Here is a 19,720-nt window from a genome sequence, read left to right on the forward strand (position 1 = left end):
TAAATAATAATATTAATTTATTTTAATGTTTATTGACATTATTCGTTAATATTTGGATTTTAACAACAAAATGAATAATAATAAAAAAAAAAACTTTTCTTCATTGTAGTTTATCTTTATTTATCCATGAAAATCATTTAAGATTTGAATAAATTGTTACAAATATTATAATAATATAATAAAATAAAATCATCTTTGATTTAAAGTGTTTTATTTAATGTTTAGCTGAAAGAGCCCAACCTTCAACAACGCGCACACCTATGGGATTTGGATTCTGTTTAAAGTCAACAAATTTCATAGTGTGTTGCAATATTTCTTCCTTCGTATCAAGATTATTGACTTTAACACTGTAGCAAATAGCTGTCCAATCATCTTTAATAATCATATTATCAAATGCTCCAAGTTCCATGATGTAATGTTGGAAAAGTTGGCACATCATATATTTATATTGTTGCAATAATAAGCGGTGACCATAGACATTGTAATGCGCATTACACCACTATAACCACCTATTATATCCATCATTCCAATTCTTGAATCCCTTTACAAGATGATAACGGATTGCTTCTTCCATATTAGTTACACTTTAAACCTTTTGTTCTTCTAACATTATAAATAATGATTGCTTAGAGAAATTATGCTTGGTGAACATCATTCAATCATTTCACTATCATAATGTAAATTATTCAATATTTGGTTTTCATAACTTTATTTATACCGAGTGATCGAAAAAAAAAAAAAAAATGGAAACGATAGAAAATTTGAGTATATGTCACTTTTCCCAAATGAATAACAAAATAGAACATTGTAACTTGCTTGTTATAGGCAAAAAAGGAATAGGAAAAACTAGCATATTAAATCTAGCAGGAAACATCAAACAAACAATACCGTATAGTAATGTTGAAACCATTGTTGATAGCTATGGCTCTATATGGCAACACTCGATAAACAACAATCGTCTTTGCGTTGGATTCTGGGACACATATGATCCTCGTCTGTGTTCAAGACCAATTACTGAATTACAGTATTGGGCAAAATCTTTAGTAATGATCTGTTATGCAGCTAACGATATTAACTCCTTAAACTCTACTATTGATAGATTTGTTCCGTATATTAAATTAGCTTGTCCTCAGTCTCCATGTGTTCTTGCTGGTCTTCGGTCAGACGAGAAACTGCCAAATCAGATACCACCGAATCATCTTGATATTGAAGCAGCGATGCAGAAGAGTGAAGCTATATCAGCTCGTTCGTTTTCAATTGTCACTACACAGATGCAAGAAATCAGAGATTTTATCATTGAATCATACTTCGAAAGCATCAAAAGAAAGAAGAAATAACTGTTTATTCAAGTAAACAATAATCTGAGCGGCAATAGATTGACGTGAATAATTTGTATTTCTAAATTGCAAACCAATTAATTTAATATTGTTTTTATTTATTAAACAAAAATTCAAATATTTGCAGTAAACATTTTCTCTTTAAAACATTTGCATTTATGTCTTCCCAATTATGCAAAGTCTTTTCTCATCATAATTATTTATTTCTTGTGCTTCATTTTCATCGTGGATTTTTTTCGTGTAATTATAGCAAAAGTCACAAAAATTACAATAAGAACAAGAATAATAATTATAGCTAATAGAGATATTATTCTTATAACTAATCATAAGGATTTTTTCTAACAACAAAATCATCATAGTTCTCTTTTTCATCATTAATACTTTATCTTGTTTTATTACGGTCCTTTTTCTCTGCTTTCAATTATGAATCAATGATGAAATCTCTTATTTCTTGTTTCTGGGATGTCAAAACAGAAAAAGAACTTACTGCAATAGCTTCACACTTTTACTGGGCAACTTGTATGTCATAAGGGTTTGATTTGGCAATTTCTCATCTGCTTTGAGGTCAAAAAGCACACGGAAGGTTATATGACAATAATTGTTACAAGAGTTACAAATGTATCTTTAATATCCTTAGGCAACATACAATTTTTATTTCTTCTGCCTCATGAACATTTTTGATTCCTTCATGTAATCATAGCAACAGCTATAATAAATGCCTTCATTTTCTATTTCCTCAAATTTTTTTTGATGAATTTATGTAATCATTACAACAAATATAATGTTTACTACAAGAACGAGCTTATTACTAATATAACATCAAAAAAATGAGATCTTCTTTAAAAGCCAACTGCTTTCTATGCTTAAGTGAAATAAAATAGAAATAAAGAAATGACAAAAAATCAAATTAAATAAAATTTATCAGAGAATCCAATATATACACTTTAATTAAAAAACGAATAGTTTGGAATGTTATGACAAAATACCAATTCTTTTAATGAATTTTGAGAAAATTGATTAATACAATTGATATTTATGAGCACCATGCAAATTAATATTTGTTGAATTTACTGATCACAGGTAAAACTCTGGTATTTGATGAGACCTTTAAGGAATTTTTTCGGAAAAAGATAAATTTAATTTTGGGTGCTAATGTACGTTTATAAATATAAATGGAAACCTTTGCGCAGTTAAAAGAACTAGCTATCTACATTGATCAAGGCCTTAAGTTAATTTCTGAAATCTCTGAAACTAAGCGATGGGAAAAATGCCAAAGTGATGAAGAAAATTTTATGGACACATTAAATCAAAGCATTGATGAACATTTTCAAGAAATTTCAAAAATGACATCAATAATAAATAGTCTCGATGGCTTAGGCGATATTGTTTCCAATACTCGATATGCCCTTGACGAATTGAAAAAATATGGAGTCTTATGCGGAATGCCTATTTCACTCGCTCCTAACAATGAAATAACATATCCTCGGAATTCGCAAGTAGAAAAACAAGTTACACCAATTTCATCTCCAATGCCAATTAAAAAATCAACACCAATCCGGAATACAAAACCGAATGAACCCATGTTTCGTGAAATTACTGCTTCTGAATTTCAATCTCTTCCTTCCATTATACCACTTTTAATCAAGATTGAGGAAATGAATAAACACTATCAAAAGATAATAGAAAATGGAATAATGAAAATATCATCAGATGATTTAGCAGAAACCGTCCCACTCACAAGCAGTCGATTAAATGCATTTACTAGAGCACTAATTTCCCTAAATAGGATGAGCTCTTTTGAAGAAAATGGACAAACATTTTATCAACTTTTGTAAAATTTCTGTTAAATTTTTATTCTGTTTCATTAAAAATAGAAATTTCCAAAAGAAACCTATAAATTTTGAACTCTTCTCATGTGTAATAGCAATTTTTTCATTCTTAAATTTATTTTTTAAATTTTAAAAAAATAATTCATATGTATACAATTTCCAAATATATTATATAAACATTGGTTTGTTTTCTCTATTATGTGCCTTTACTCAGTATAAAGAAACAATCAAATTATCTTTCATAACAGTTATTACAATATTGTAATAAATTTAATGGAGACATATATCATCAAATAGAATATTTTCGCAAATTGTGTAATTAAACTTTTTTTAATCACAACCTTCAATAATGGTTATTTTTTTATGGAAACCAGTGCACTAAAAAAACTAACATGAATCATGTTGCAAAATTTATTAAGAAAATTCTAAATAACTATTTGTTTAAACATTTAATAAATAAATTAATTTTAAAATGTTTCAAACATAATTATAATTATTTGCACAGTCGAATATATTTTAAGAACCAATTAAAATATAGGAAAATTTTTTTTGTGTTAATTTGTTTATTCATTAAGAATTGATTGAAGAAGAAAAACATAAAATGAACACCATAAAAAATATATAAACATCAAAATTATTAAATTAATATCAACGACAGATTTATCGATATTTGGATTTGATAAAAGCAAATTAACAGCTTCTTTAGAACGATTTTGCACAGCGAAATGTAAAGGAGTCCGAAAATTGATATTAAAACATTCAAAAAACGCAAGAAACTTGAAACAAAACAAATGAACATGAAAAATCATAAAAATAACGTCGACCAAATTCACGTCAATTTCTTTCACTGATAACAAAACTTTAATAACATCGATTGCATTTGATTGAACAGCACGATGAAGCGCAGTTTGAAATGAAATGAATTAATATTATAAATTATTATGAATAAACTAAATGAAATTTGGAAGAAACTCCATAAGCATTGATCTCAATTTTTGGATGCTTTAAAAGTATCTCTACGACATCAGCATTTCCATTAATAGTCGCTCTAATCAACGGCGAAATAAAAATCATCAAAAAACTCCAAAAGAATAAAATCATTCATATTCATCTTGCATATTAACATCAATATCTTTATGAGCAAGTAAAACATGAATAGCATCAAGAGCACAATAATCAATAGCACAATTAAGTGGAGCCCAAAAACGTAAAACTAAACGCCGAAAACATATAAAAAACATCAAAACATTAATACAAAAACCATCTCTTAAATTAACGTCACAATTTTGTTCGATACAATACAAAATCATTTTGATATGATTCGAAGCAGCAATTCCATGAAAAATTGAGCCGTTCTCTAAGTCGTTTGATTTAATGTCAGTTTTATTCGTCTCACAAAACAATTTAAATAAATCAAAACGATGGAATTCGGCAGCAAGTCGAGTAACAAGATCATAATTCGATATTTCTTTAACTGACCTTTGAATTATGTTCATGTTTCCACCGAATAAAGCAAAATGTATTAAGTTTCGTTTTCCATAATCTTGTGCTTTCATATCGCCGCCTAATGTAACCAAATAATTAAAACATTTCTCCGATCCATAAAATGCCGAAAAATGGAACAGATTTGGTTTCCGACTTAAAAATAAAGAAAACTCAAATACAGTCGGAAGAATTCGATCATTTGGACTCAAGCTTGGAATTTTTTTGAGTTCTTCAACATCATCATTCTTTATAATATATGCAAGTGAATCTTTCAAATATAAATCATGTGACCATTCTTTATAAATTTCCCAATCATTTTCCATAAGCTTTGGAAATAGTTCTAAATAGTTATTATAGTTATCAGTTAAATCTCTTTTAGAAACACTTTCTTTTAAGTGATTAAAAATGTTATCAAAAACTTTCGGTGATTTCTTAAAAAGAAGTGGTGCAAACCAAATAAAGATTAAATATTGTTGTCGACATCCATTCTTCCAAAAAGGTAAGTTGGAAATAATTGGATGCTTTTCTAAAAAGTTATTTAAGACTTCAAAAAGTTCATCATCGGAATATAATCCATGATAATAAAGCGAATGGAGAAGAGCTATTTTCCATTTTTGTTCTAGAATTTTTTGTGGTAGATCAAGGAACTTTTCTTTTAGTTCTGATAACTTGTTTTCATCATTTGAACTATTACATAAACTAATAATTAATTTTGAAAGTGGATGTATTAAATTTGGACGGTATAGTACAGCAAAATAGGCATTATTTGAAAGTGATAATATCCCATCAGAAGTATGAATTAAAGAAAGATTTAATATTGTATTTTTTGCTTCTTGAACTTTGTCTTCAGAAATAGACATCATAAGATCTTGAACAATTATGATTTCTTTTGCATGAACTATCGCGCTTGGAAGAAGCACATCTTCCAGTAAAACCATTTTTTTATTTCACTTTTTCTTTTGTCCTTATTCGCGGTTTTGAATTCTTTATCGACCTTTTAGAAATTGTCGAATTTTTTTTATAAAAAAAGATTTGATAATCCTGTCTGTTTACAATATTTGCTTTAATTCATTCAATAAAAAGTATTAAAAGTCAACACCAAAGCTTCCAATTTTTCCTAATATTACATTGATATTGAGATGAACAATACCAGAACTTTCTGATTTTAAACGGAATCTGTCATTTGGTGTATGAACAAGTTCTTGGCTTCTTAAGTGTGGAGATCCACCAATGAAATTAGCTGTTAAATCTTCTATAAAAGTTCCCACTGGACGCCATAAGTGAACTTTTATATCATGATTTCCGGGTGACATTGGCAATGAACAAAATCCGTAGCCACCAATAAATGAACGTCCAAGTGAATCATGTTCCCAAACTTCAAAAGATATTTTTGGCCAACCTTGAATTCCGGTGAATTCATAATATGTATCAATTGGATGGCTCCAAATGCACCTACCAGATGAATCATTTGGACTATCTGTTTGGGTCTGTCCTCGATCAATTCCTTGAACTAATCTCCATTGTTGTCCGGCAACAATCCACCATCTGCAAAAAGATCCATCCTTGAAACCTGTAGATCCGATGATTCTTCCAATAAAATATGCATTTGCTGTTTGTTGAAACATTTTCGAATGGTATTTATTAACGTATAAACACCACACCAATTTTTCTATAGTTTATAAAAACGATAGATCAACGGCTGTCCAAAATGGAAGAAACAGAGCTATGGAACCAATGGACAACTTTAATTAAAAAGAAAGGAGAGTTTCGTCAAGATACCTCTGACGCCCTTGCTTGCATTCTAAATCGTTTTTTTGAACAGATTGTTGGTGATGCTATACAACTAAAGAACACAAATACTTTAACACCATCAGACATATTCAACGCACTTGAAAATAGGCATTTAAATATACTTCTAGCAAATGCAAAAAAAGACTACATAGACAATTTAAATAAAATCAAACATGAAAAAATTGTTGCTTTAAGAAATGCTGGATACGGTGCAACAAGCGACCATGTTTCCTTTGTTCGAAAAGTTCTTGCTTCACAACACTTAGAGTATCAACAGCCTGAAACATATGATTTTGATACAGATGATGATATATAAATAAATAAAAACAAAGCGTCATGTACGCTTAATATAATCGTTTTTTAAAGCTATTTTAAATGAAACCAAACATTTTTTTTTGGATTACTCCGTTTAACATTTCTCCTAGTTTGCACGTGAAAATTGATCGGAAAATGATCGTTAAAAATTGATTTCTGTATTTTTACAAAGCGATACTTCTGAAATACAAATTAATAGAAAAAAATGATTGGGAATATTTTAGTCTGATAAAGCAAATTTTTGAATAATAAATTAAGAAATAATATTTTGCAATCACATAATAAAATTAACCCACAATATACAAAAATTCAGCAAATCGAAGTATATCTGAAATCAATGAATCGAAGAATAATATTTTTAAGTTACAAAATAAAATCAAAACAATGAACTCGCAAAATACATATATGCAGCAACAAATTGAACAAAAGCGAAATGGAATTAAAATGAGTTAATAAAATAGTACTTTGCAATTACAAAATGAAATTAATTTGATATATACTTGAAATTTTTTCAATTGATTCAAATGAAAAAAGAAGAAATAAATGAAAATATACCTAATATCGTTACAATTTTTTCAGATTATATATAGAAAATGGAAAAACAAGAAGCATATTATATATATATATATATATATAATATTGATTCAACAAAATTTAACTAAAGCAAATATTTTAACAAGTAAACGATCAAAATATTTCATTCGTTAATCAAAATATTTTGCACATTATAAAGCAAAAGAAGAAAACCAAAATCATTTAGCATATGCAGTTGCAGGTGGAAATCTAGAAATATTTCATTTATGTGAACAAAATCATTCATCATTAAAAGATGTAGATAAAACTGCAATTAAATTTCATCAAAATGATTTATTTAAATATCTTTATGAAAATAAAATTATTGATAAATCAATCCAAGCTGATAAAACAATGCTTAATTATTTCCAAAAAATCTGTATTACTAGTGGTAATTACGAACTTTTATTATTTTTGGAAGGAGAAGGAATACAATATGATGATGGAAATATTTTATAAAAGACATAATAATAGGGAATTAATTCCTTATTAAATATCTTCATATAAATAATCAAAAAAATTCTGTTCCATGATTGTTATTTAAATGTTCAAAATAATATGTTTAAACAGATTTATCCTTCCTTTGGATTTTCCAGAACTTGCCCTTATGAGTACACTCATTTAAATATGTTAATCGATTTTATTTCTTTAATTGAAATACTGCAAATGCAATTCATACATTAGAATTTAATAAAACTAAAATATTATTCAGTAAAAAGACATTTAATTATCAAATAGTTTTATTAAAATAAGTCAAGTAAATCATTACTTTTTGGCGCTGGAAGTTGCATTCCATTTGCAGGCGTTTCTCTAATAGTTCTTCCGGGCGTTGGCTTTACGTTCCTATGTTGTGCGTCGAACGCAAAGTCGTTGCTTCCGCTAAATCCGAATCCGTTTTGTGCGCTATTGAACATCAAATCCTGCGAACTCGTGTTCGAGCTACCAAACAACAGATCGCCCTGCGAAGAGCTATTGCTGTATTGGAAGTCCTGGCTCTTCGCGCTCTTTTGCTGTGGGAATCCAAACGCGGCGTTGCTGCTGCTGTTGTTTGGTACGAAGTCATTGAAGTTGTTTGCGCTTTGTTGCGAATTTACATTGCCGAACATTAAATTGCTGTTATTTCGTTGGCCAAAATCATTAAAATTGTTTTGTGGCTGGAAATTACTATTAAACATTGCGTCATTACTTCTTTGATTTATGTTATTTTTCGGTTGGAAATTCGCATTAAACGACGCATTACTATTACTATTAAATGATGAATTATTATTACCATTAAACGACGCATTACTATTACTATTAAATGATATGTTATTATTACTATTATTAAACGGCATATTATTACTATTAAATGATATGTTATTGCTATTTTGTGGTTGGAAGATGTTGCTGTTTTCAATCTGCTGCACGTTGTTGCTGCTTTTAGTTAAGTCTTCAATTCGGTTCTCCCTCTTTTTAGCCGGCATCGCGATCTCCGGCTTGTTGTACGCTCTATCCAATGCGTTCACTGCCTTAAACCTTTCGATCGTGTTAATCATCCAATTGCACATTCTCTTCTTCACGTAAGGCTCCGCGACATTTGCTGACACGATGCTTGCCGCGACTTGCATAGCTCTTGCCATAATATTCCTTTCGTTACCCTTTAAGTTTTCGATGATTTCCATCATCATTTCAGTTGATTCTTTTGTTTGATTCTTTTTCCATGCGTAGAAAACTTTTGGAAATTGTTCAAGTAGAAACACGTCGCAATCAATTTGAGGCAAACACATCGCAATTGATGAAAGCAATGGATTTATATCCTGTGAATTCTTAATATCCGCAAGTAAGTCGACGATTTGTGGTAATAATTTTGTGTTTATTATATTCTCCGGAAGTTTCTTTATGATTCCCGGAAGTTTCTTCATGCATTCATTACGTAATGTTAAATTATTCGATTGTAATGACCGAAATAGTATCGGATAGATACAATCTTTATGTAGCGATGGCTCTGTCTTCTCTAATAATAATGGCAATGACTGCACTAACGCTATTGTGACTTGTGGTGGATCTTCAACTGTTGTAAGGAATGAAAGTTTTTTAAAGATTTCGTTGGTGAACTCGGAAACAGTGAACTTCTCGGATACCGAAAATATTGTTCCCAAAAGAACTGGCGCAAATCGAATGTCAGACTTGCATTCTGATATTAAAATTGGTAAAATTTTTACTTTGATTATCATGGGTGAAAAATCATGTATAATCTTGGAAAGGCCCTTGAAAAAGCCAAATTTGTCTTTAGCATCTTTGGTAATTATCATATCAAGATATCGTAAAACTTTCAATTGGGTGGATTGGAAGGCTTCTTGAGAGAGAAGAGTGGAAGCTGTGGGTCGGGAGGCTGGATTTTGTTGAAGACATTGGGAAATTAACCGATAAAATTCACCATTGATATCGCGCGGTAATGGATTTAATGTGATGGGAACACATACATCATTGAGATTTCGAACTGGGCGTGGAAGTTTGGAGCTAAGAATTTCGTAAAAAAGACAACCAAATGAAAATATATCAGATTGTGGATAACATTCATGTGATTTAACTATCTCAGGAGCTACGTATTTAATGTCAGGATGGGAGGGGCTAATACGAAGAGTTGGAAATGGAAGATTTGTTGGACCAGAATCAGGAATGTATGAAACAGACCAATCAAATCCTAATAATTTGACTTCTAAACTTTCATTAAGAAATACGATAGAAGGCTTAAGACCCAAGTGAATCATTTTGGCATCATTATGTAAAAATGATAACCCTTTTAATATTTGATAACCGATGTAAGTAGAATCATATATTTCTAATTCACCAATAAATGCCCTTAGATAAGATGAAACAGGTTCTGATGAAAAAGCGAGATTTGTTGTTTGTTCTTGAACTTCTAGGATTTTAAGAATTTGGGGATGCCTGAGTTTCCTTGCTTTCTGGATACTATTAAGAGTGTTTTGCAAATATTCTGCTTGGTCTGAGGGATCATAAATCAATTTTTCTAGTTCATCTTTATCAATTTGCCAAAGACAAACACGTTCATTATTTCTTTTATGAACTGCTGAATGAACCTTCCAACAACCTGCTGTAAAAACATAATTAATGTTATCATAATTACTAGAAATTCCAGGTCCCATCCGATTTAAATAAAAGAGAATTCGGCTAAATAACTTCTGAATCAAAAAAGAATCAAAATTAGTTTTTTATGAAGAAAGAAACACGATTTTTTACTAATTAAAGTATTATTATTAAGAAGCCTTTTATGTCTACTTCGAGCAATCAAGAAATTTTATAAGCAGATTTTATTAAATTTAATGAAATATCTATATTTTAAATTATTTAACAATCTTTTACCAACTAATCAATGTCAAATTTATATTTAAATGAGGTTTTTAAAGAATTATGAGAAATATCTTGAAACAAGCATGAAACTTTGTTGATATTTATTGCATGGATATGTAAATTATTCAATAATTTTCAATCGAAAAAGCAGTTTGGCCATCCTTTTCTGTGATGCTGAAGAATTACGAAGTTATTGCACGCCCACTCCCAACTGAAGCAGTTCCAAACCCAGCTGCTATCCGCGTTCAAGTTTTTGCTCCTGATGAAGTTATTGCAAAGTCTAAATTCTGGGGTGTTGCACGCCGTATTGCTCGTCTTAAGAAAGCTCACGGTGAAATTCTTGCAGTTAAGCACGTTATTGAACCAGAACCAGAGCGTGTTAAGAACTATGGAATTTGGTTAACATATCGTTCAACAAATTCAATCAACAACATTTACAAGGAATTTCGTGACACAACAACAGAAGGTGCTGTTCTTCGCCTTTACCAAGAAATGGCTGGAACACATAATGTTCAAGCTAAGAACATCTCTATTATCCGTGTTAGCGAAATAAAAGATGAGGATGTTGTTCACCATAACCTCCGCATGTTCCTTGCCAAGAATGTTAAATTCCCAATCCTCAAGAGAGAAATTCGCCCTGCCCATGCTTCACAAAAGAAGATTCTTGCCAGCAAACGTCCAACAGTTTGCGGATTCTAAAAACCCGCATTAAAGACATCATTCTTTTTTTTCTTTTTTCTATTTCACTAATTTTTTTTTTTTTTTTTTGAATAATAATCTTTTAGATTAGTTCATTATAAATGAATTAAAGGCGTATAAGAAAATCCATTTAGTACTTACTTAAAAATGATGTTGTGATATTAAATAATATTATATTGATATTTTTTGGAGAAGAAAATAATAAATGAATTTTAACGTACTCCTTCAAATAGGATATGAATGTAAGAAAAGAAAATCTCAAAGCAATTATTTCTCTCCACCACCAATTTAAAAATCTTTCGTTTGATGATTCTTATAAACAAATTGAGATTTTGACAAATAATATTGTAGATTGTGTTCAAAGAGCTCAATACAGACTCTATTCAGCATTTTGCTTATATCACTACCAACCAAAAGGATCCCCAATTCCTCGTCAAGTCCTTGAATTTCACAAAGATTTGTATGGAGATTTCGATGACTTTTCTTCAAAAGATTTCTTTTCACGCTGGGTAAGGTTTAGATCACCGAGCTTTATAAAGGCACTGCATTATGCTTCAAAAGGAAATGAAAATCTTGAAATCATAATAAAAGTCATCAAATTATCAGAACCTACAACCAGAAATATTATTCCCATTCTTAAAGAAAATCCATCAAAAAAAGAACTCATTGATCAAATGAAGCTTCCTTTTTTATCAGAAGTGCCAAAAATCAATCCCAATTGGAACATAAAATATAAATTAATATAATAAAAAGATTTGTTTTGAATAATCCATTTTAATTTAATCGAAGAGATCATCAAAACCACCTGCTAATTCAACAACTTCTTCTTCTTCCTTCTTTTCTTCTTCCTTGACTTCTGTTGTTGCAGCAGCGGCTGGAGCAGCTGCACCACCGCCAACAACGGCGAGTTTAGAAGAACCTTCTTTGATGAGTTCTTCAATGTTCTTTCCATTTAATTTTTCAAGAAGGGCATCAATTGCTTTAGCATCAACTTGAATACCAACGCTTTCAAGGATTGCTGTGATCTTTTCTTTGGATGGTGTTGCATCGCCGCCAGCTTGTGCAAGAAGATATGCTGCAATGTACTTCATGAAATACTAAGGTCGACCAAACCGCAAAAAACCGATTTTTATGGGGTGCACCTTATTGAATTTTCAAAATTTTCAAACTATTGACAAAGTTCACTCAATTCTGATTTTGAATTCAAAATTTTTGCCAAAGTTCATAAACCGTTGTTGCAAACTGCCATTTATGAAGAGAGAACCTTTAGCCCAAAAAAAGGCAATAACAACAACGGACAGCTCAAGTAAAGAAATTAAAGGCAACCCAAAACGCAATGATGTAAATTGTTCCAAAATGCTTTTTTTTGGAAAAAACATTTTTGCACTATTTTTAAGATTTTATAATTCAAGTTATATCAAATGGTGGAGGTCACACAAATTTTTCAGTGCAATTCAAATTTTTGTTACTTTGTTTACCATTTTATCACATATCATCACATATTCCATTTACAAATCAACACAATGTCAATATCCCAATTCTAATTACCCCAAAGTTTCTACGTTTGATATTCTTTATCATTATTCTGTTCCTATATTTTTATTTTCATGCATTTCAGCATTTTATGGATCTGGAAATGAAGTTTTTTGGTTCTGTTCTATTCCATTATTTCTTTTAATGCCAATATATAACACTTATTGTGTTATGGGTAAGTTTAATGGATGCACAAGAATTTTTCGTTCTTCTCTGACATATGATGAATATGTTAATGAAGTTATGCAAATGACAATCGACAAACCAAAATTTCGTTTTTCTGCATATGGACATTTTGCATCAACTTCTATTTATTATAATTGTTCTTATGAATCGCCAAACATTCAAATTACATCTGTCAATGATAAAACAACATTTAGGGATGTTGATGAAGATATATTTATTTCGGATTTATCGATTTCAATAAATTGGTCAAATACACAAAAAGAATTCATTAATGTTTTAAATAATGAATCATTAAAACAAATTCCTTTACGTCAATATGATATTAATTGGAATTTCATTAATGATGTAGAGATGGATCGATTCTTTCCGAATACTTTGATAATCAAAAAATATCCTTTTTATATTTCCAAAACATTCCAAATGATATTAACATTTTTATATAACAGATTGGCGTGTAAATATTTATACTACGCAATTCCAATTGTAAAACAAGTAATTGTAAAAGAAGATTTGAGGTTTGATATAACTGATGTTGATGTTGATAATGTAAAATGTTTTCAAAGTTGGAGATAATGAATAAATATTTTTTATAATTCTTGTAAGCGTTTTCGTATTCATGTTGAATGTAAAATTTTAGTTCACTCTAAAGATGTTGTAGAGAGAAATTAATTTTTTTTCCAACTATGTGCACCAAAAATATCATTATGATCGCTAAGGAAAATCAATTTATTAACCTATATATTTATGCGGTATGATAAAGTGAATATGATTTTCATATCTTATCTCTCTATTACAATCAGAAATAAAATATATTATTTTTTATGAATTTACAGTTTTTATGACAAATTGATTCTTGCACCCGAATGATCAGATATTTTCTATACTATAGATGGTTTGGTGATTAGAATGAACGATGGCTATAAAAAAGTTTCATTTGGCATTAGTGCCTGTGTGTTGATTTTGCAACCAAGCTCATGATAATTTGCTAGTTTTGACCTCCCCTGGCCTCTTTACAAAGGAGTATGAAACATTTTGATTTGCGAAAACCTTGATTTTTTCACCTAATTAATTATAATACTTTTATTATTCTTTAAAAGCTATTTGAATAAAAATACTACTTTATGTAAAAAAAATAATATAAAAAACTATCAAATGATATAAAAATTTCTAAAATACACCCAGGTTAAATGGTTTTTTGAATTCAACTTAGTTTTAATCTTTTCGAAAAAATTATTCAAAAAGCGAAATTATATATTTTATAATATGTAATTAGATCATTTTTTATGTTTCTTCTTTTAATACCAGGAATCATTTGCAACGAAGAATCAAAACATAGGATAATAGTTTACAAAGACCCAAAACACAATATTCAATTTCCAAATCTAGAAAAAATAAAGTTGATATATGCTGCCAAATGTAATGATAAAGAAAATGAACGAAAATGCATAAAAACCGATTCAGCAATTGAAGGATTTGATAATATTGTTTCTTATTATAAATTAAGTGAAATAAAATATATGGATAAACATCTTTCTGGTGCTGAAACAGCACTTATATTGGTTTCTTCACCCAATACCCATTTTCCATTCGATTTATCTAAAGTTACATGCAAAAAAATATGTATTACCAGCCCTACACTTACTGATTTATATATAAAAGGAATAGATGTATCAAATACAATTCCAGTTGTTGTCCTTAGAGGTTTTGTTCATTTTATTGAAAATTTTGCAGCAGATACTCTTTTTATTCATGAGATCAAAGAAGGAAGTGCGAAAGCTAATCGAGTTATTACTTCTCAAACAACATTTAGAAATATTGTAGCACTTCAAAAGCAAATATATTTTGATCAAATAAATGAAATAAGTATTCATGCAGAGTATATACAAGTAAAGTTTGGTCTTGGGTCTGATCATTGTATGATCAAATATAAAGATAAGATTGGTATAGTTGTAAATCCATATAAATATGAAACAATAAGTATTCCAATGATTTTAAAAAAGAATTGTAAAGTCGATTCATCAATTGATATATTTATACAGGATTTTTATGATAGTTTTTTTTGGGGATTTTTGAAGCCTTCAGATATGAAAGTAGTTATGCCAAATTACCTAGCAGAAATTCCACTTCCATCTCTTCAAATTAAACCTGATGATTCGAAATGGGATGATTCCCAACTTAGAGTGAACATAGCAACAACCAAAAGATCAGAAAAATTTTTTGACGTGAGTAGTGTTCCAGAAAATATTTTGGGTATGGTAAAGCAAGATGATATATTTGAATTTTATTCGGGAGAAATACCAGATGAACCAGATGACCCAGATGACCCAGAAGAAATAGAATTATATGACCCAGATGACTATCCTTCCCTAATGAATGGTGAGGAAAAGAAAAGTAACAAAAAAACCATAATAATTGTTGTTAGCATATTGACAGCTATTCTAGCTGTTGTAATCGCTGGGGTCATATATTTTATGTTTCGATCAAAATCAAAAGATTTTTCAGGTAGATCGAGTTAATTTTAATTTTTAAAATTTGAAATTGACTTTATTTTAATAACAAATTTTAATAATTGATTTTTTTGTGTGTCCAAAACTTTCGTTAGTTCTATATTTAGTTCATTAATTATATGATAATTCTAGGAAACAAAAAAAAAAATTGATGAGAATGCAAACACAAAGATTTCTTTTTTGAAATATTCATAGGGCGCATTATGTTGGGTACTCTTGGTTCATTTGATAGAGTCTCTTTTTTAAGAAATTTGAACAGGAAAACAGTTAAATGTATAAAGATAAATTTTGGATTAATCCCAAAAATAATGCATTACAATAAATTTGGTAACGTTTTCATAATGTCGAATACATTCCTTTGGTAATTCATATGAAAGATTATTAATTCATTTAGAAAAAAACATAAATTACAGCCAATATTAAAATTATCATCAGCAATATAAGTTTTCTTGTTTTGATTTGATGAAATTATATCAATAAAAAATTCAGAATTCAAATTCATTATCATATAAAAATTTCCAAATATTATTTTGAAATAAGAAATTATTATAATAAATTTCAAATAAAACAAACAAATATTTGAAGCATTAATATCAATTCCTTTTTGTTTTAAAACGTATTCAACAAGTTCAATATTTACTGATTCAGCTGAAAACACCAAAATATCATGCGGAATTGAATGATCTTTAAGAAAATATTCAACTAAAAAAATATTTCCAATAATTGCTGCTTCATTAATAATATCATCATTGATTTTCATTCCTTCTTTAAGTAAAAATGAAAATATTTCATAATTATGATATAAAATACATTTAACACCTAATTCTTCCAAATTATTGATTTCTTTTAATTTATTATCATAAAAATATTTAAATATATCATTTCGATGATATTTGATTGCTGTTTCATATGCACATTCAAATGATGCATGATTTTGTTCACATAAATGAATAATTTCTTCATTACCACATGCAACTGCATATTTACCTGTGTTTTCTACATTTGCACCATTCATAAGTAAATATTTGAAACATTTAATAGATCCAAAGAATGCTGAATAAGTAATTAATCCAATATCATAAGTATTAATAAAAGAGCATCTTTCATGAAGTGATGATTCAATTGTTTGATTAAAATTAAAATCATTTTGTGATGATATTTCTTGAAGTTTTTCTATTTCATCATTTCGAATTATTTTTGCAATTTCATTTGGATTATGTCCTTCTCTAATTAATTGCAAATGTAATTCCCAATCATTCTTTGAAAGTTCTTCATAATTTGATAAGGCTCTAACAAATTTATCATCCCTTAAATGGATTGTTAATTTATCTTTAGACATATAATGTACAAAATAAGCACTCTTGCTGTTTTTTACAATGTTTGGTTCATGAAAATTATGCTCAATCATAACTTCAAGAAGATAAGATGATTCTGATTCATATGTATGTTTGATAAGAAATCGCCCAAATATATCAAATATATTGGATTTGATTTTATGACTTTCTTCAAATGTTCTTATTTCTTTTATAATATTCAAAAATAAATCCACATTATTATTTTTAATTACAAAGGAATAATATAATCATTAAATCATAAGATAATGGATGGATTTCATTAAATTTGTTGATTATTAAACCTAAAGATCTAGAGAAATTTTCTTCGCTCAAACCAAAAATTGCTTGATTTATTGATAAAAGTGTTTCCCAGTTGCAATGTTTCTTTCGTTTCATGTGGAAAAATGAGTCATTTCAACTCATTACAAAAAGGTGCCAACCAATTTTCTTTCTTATAGATTTTTTTGAAAATTCGAAATTATTTATATTGTTCCAAGTGTATTTCAATTAATAGCATATAAATAGATTTAAACAAATTTAGATTAAGATATAATGATTTTTTAAAATTTCTCCACTTCATTTGAATTTTGTCACTTTCCTTTAAATTTATCAAAGATATAGCACTTTTTAAAAGCAAAATAATGATTATTTTAGGATATAAGGAATAACGAATCAATTCCTTGATATATAATATTCACAAACAATATAAAGAAAAGATTGAAAAGAATTTTACTTGGTACCTAATTTTGTATGATGTCTTGAAGTAATTTTTCGTCCAACCATGTTAGTTAATCTTGATGTAGTTATAATGTAGGTACCTAATTTATGTTCGAAATTCCACGAGCAAAAGCTCTATCCATTATGTTGATTCCCATTCGTTGAATTTTTAATTGTTAAATGATTTTCTAATAGATCAAAAATATTGTTATCTTATATTTTGGGATTTATATGTAAATTTACGTCAATTTCAATTGAAAAAACATGTATCTTTGCAATGTGTTGTTAAACATTTTGAATTAAAGTAGGATCTATTTAAATACAAAATTTTTATATAAAGACATTTTCATATATATAAAATATATTATTTTTTACTTGTTTTTCGTTTATATTTTGCTAGTAATTTGACAATTTCTGTGTTTCCTTTTTTTGTTGCATGCATAAGAGCCGTTTCTTTTAATTTTAATAAATTCCAAAAATTATCTTAAAATTTTAAATATTTAATATGAAAATCATTTAAATCATTTTAACATCATTAATATTTATATCAATATTATCATTTTTTAATAGTAATTTAATGACTTTAACATGTTCATTTTCAATTGCTTTTATAAGAGCTGTTTTCAAATATTTAAAGAAACTCCAAAAATAATTTGGAAATATAAAAAGATTCATATAAATATTATATAAGAAAAAGCATAAATTTTTGGCATTAATATCAATGCTTTTTTGTTTAAGTAATATTTGTACTATTTTGAAATGTCCATTAATAGATGCCCAAATAAGTGGAGTAAAATATATTGAAAATACTTTCCAAATTTTCTTTTAAATCACAAAATTGTTAATTGAAATATTAATTAATCCATTGAAACATCTTTTATATTAATATTAATCCTTTTTTGTTCAAGTAGTATCTGAACTATTTCGAAATAACCTTTTTCTGATGCCAATATAAGTGATGATTTATTTAATTAATTTAAATATGTAACATTTAATAATATCATTAAAATATTTTTTGAGATTCGTTATTATTTAATATAATATCTTGTGAATTAATATCAATTCCTTTTTGTTCTAGAAGATTTTTTACTATTTCAATATATCCTTCTTCTGTTGCACATATTAGTGATGTTTTAATAATTTAATTTAATTTCCATATTATTTTATGTTATATCAAAACTATATTTGAAATATTTTACATTTTAATTAGACATTTTTCATATTAATATCGATTCCTTCTTGTTCAAGAAGTAATTTAACTATTTCTATATGACCTTTTCCAGATGCAAACATAAGTGCTGTTCTAAATAATTTAAATAATTTCCAAATATTATTTTGAAATATAAAATAATTAAAATTAATGTTATATAAAATAAAGAAATATTTTTGGTATTAACAGCAATTCCTTTTTGTTTGAGAAGCATTACGATTACATCTGTGTGGCCATTACAAGATGCGAGTGTTAATGCTGTTTCAAATATTTTGAGCATTTATTGAATCAAACTTTGAAATCCAAAATTATTCAAATAAATATGAAAGGAAAAGAATAAGTATTAACAGTATTAATATCAATTCCTTTTTGTTCAAGAAGTAATTTAACTATTTCTATATGACCTTTTCCAGATGCAAACATAAGTGCTGTTTCAAATAATTTATATAATTTTCACATATTCTTTTAAAATATTATAATGATCAAAATTAAAACCAATAAAACATATAAATGTCTTTAGCATTAATATCAATTCCTTCTTGTTCAAGAAGTAATTTAACGATTTCTGTATGACCACTTGAGGATGCTAAAATAAGTGCCGTAAAAAAATTAAATAATTTCCAAATATTATTTTGAAATAAAAAATTATTAAAATAAATTTTAAATAAAACAAATAAATACTTTTAGCATTAATATCAATTCCTTTTTGTTCAAGAAGTGATTTAACTATTTCTATATAACCTTTTCCAGATGCAAACATAAGTGCTGTCCAAAATAATTTATATAATTTCCAAATATTATTTTGAAATAAGAAATTATTAAAATAAATTTCAAATAAAACAAATAAATACTT

The 19,720-nt window shown here is 27.9% G+C and overlaps 6 protein-coding genes across 6 annotated transcripts; 3 read left to right on the forward strand and 3 right to left on the reverse strand.

The window, feature by feature from the left end:
* Positions 1 to 785: 785 nt before the first annotated feature.
* Positions 786 to 1,337, forward strand: GO595_002079 (GTP-binding protein RHO4; the record flags this gene model as incomplete). The annotated part of the gene is made up of 1 exon (XM_067914949.1): positions 786 to 1,337. The coding sequence occupies one exon, from the start codon at positions 786 to 788 to the stop codon at positions 1,335 to 1,337; it is 552 nt and encodes a 183-aa protein (XP_067777765.1).
* A 4,399-nt stretch (positions 1,338 to 5,736) lies between these two features.
* Positions 5,737 to 6,276, reverse strand: GO595_002080 (B9 domain-containing protein 2; the record flags this gene model as incomplete). Its single annotated transcript, XM_067914950.1, has 1 exon — positions 5,737 to 6,276. One exon carries the CDS (start codon positions 6,274 to 6,276, stop codon positions 5,737 to 5,739), a length of 540 nt encoding a protein of 179 aa, XP_067777766.1.
* Positions 6,277 to 6,359: 83 nt separating this feature from the next.
* On the forward strand, positions 6,360 to 6,758 carry GO595_002081 (uncharacterized protein; the record flags this gene model as incomplete). The annotated part of the gene is made up of 1 exon (XM_067914951.1): positions 6,360 to 6,758. One exon carries the CDS (start codon positions 6,360 to 6,362, stop codon positions 6,756 to 6,758), a length of 399 nt encoding a protein of 132 aa, XP_067777767.1.
* A 1,315-nt stretch (positions 6,759 to 8,073) lies between these two features.
* GO595_002082 (protein kinase) lies at positions 8,074 to 10,476 on the reverse strand (the record flags this gene model as incomplete). The annotated part of the gene is made up of 1 exon (XM_067914952.1): positions 8,074 to 10,476. The coding sequence occupies one exon, from the start codon at positions 10,474 to 10,476 to the stop codon at positions 8,074 to 8,076; it is 2,403 nt and encodes an 800-aa protein (XP_067777768.1).
* A 376-nt stretch (positions 10,477 to 10,852) lies between these two features.
* On the forward strand, positions 10,853 to 11,380 carry GO595_002083 (ribosomal protein L18ae; the record flags this gene model as incomplete). The annotated part of the gene is made up of 1 exon (XM_067914953.1): positions 10,853 to 11,380. One exon carries the CDS (start codon positions 10,853 to 10,855, stop codon positions 11,378 to 11,380), a length of 528 nt encoding a protein of 175 aa, XP_067777769.1.
* A 779-nt stretch (positions 11,381 to 12,159) lies between these two features.
* On the reverse strand, positions 12,160 to 12,471 carry GO595_002084 (60S acidic ribosomal protein P2; the record flags this gene model as incomplete). Its single annotated transcript, XM_067914954.1, has 1 exon — positions 12,160 to 12,471. The coding sequence occupies one exon, from the start codon at positions 12,469 to 12,471 to the stop codon at positions 12,160 to 12,162; it is 312 nt and encodes a 103-aa protein (XP_067777770.1).
* Positions 12,472 to 19,720: the final 7,249 nt, after the last annotated feature.

This window comes from Histomonas meleagridis, assembly GCF_020186115.1.
Source record: "Histomonas meleagridis strain 2922-C6/04-10x chromosome Unknown contig_16, whole genome shotgun sequence".
In the NCBI taxonomy this organism is placed as follows: domain Eukaryota; phylum Parabasalia; order Tritrichomonadida; family Dientamoebidae; genus Histomonas; species Histomonas meleagridis.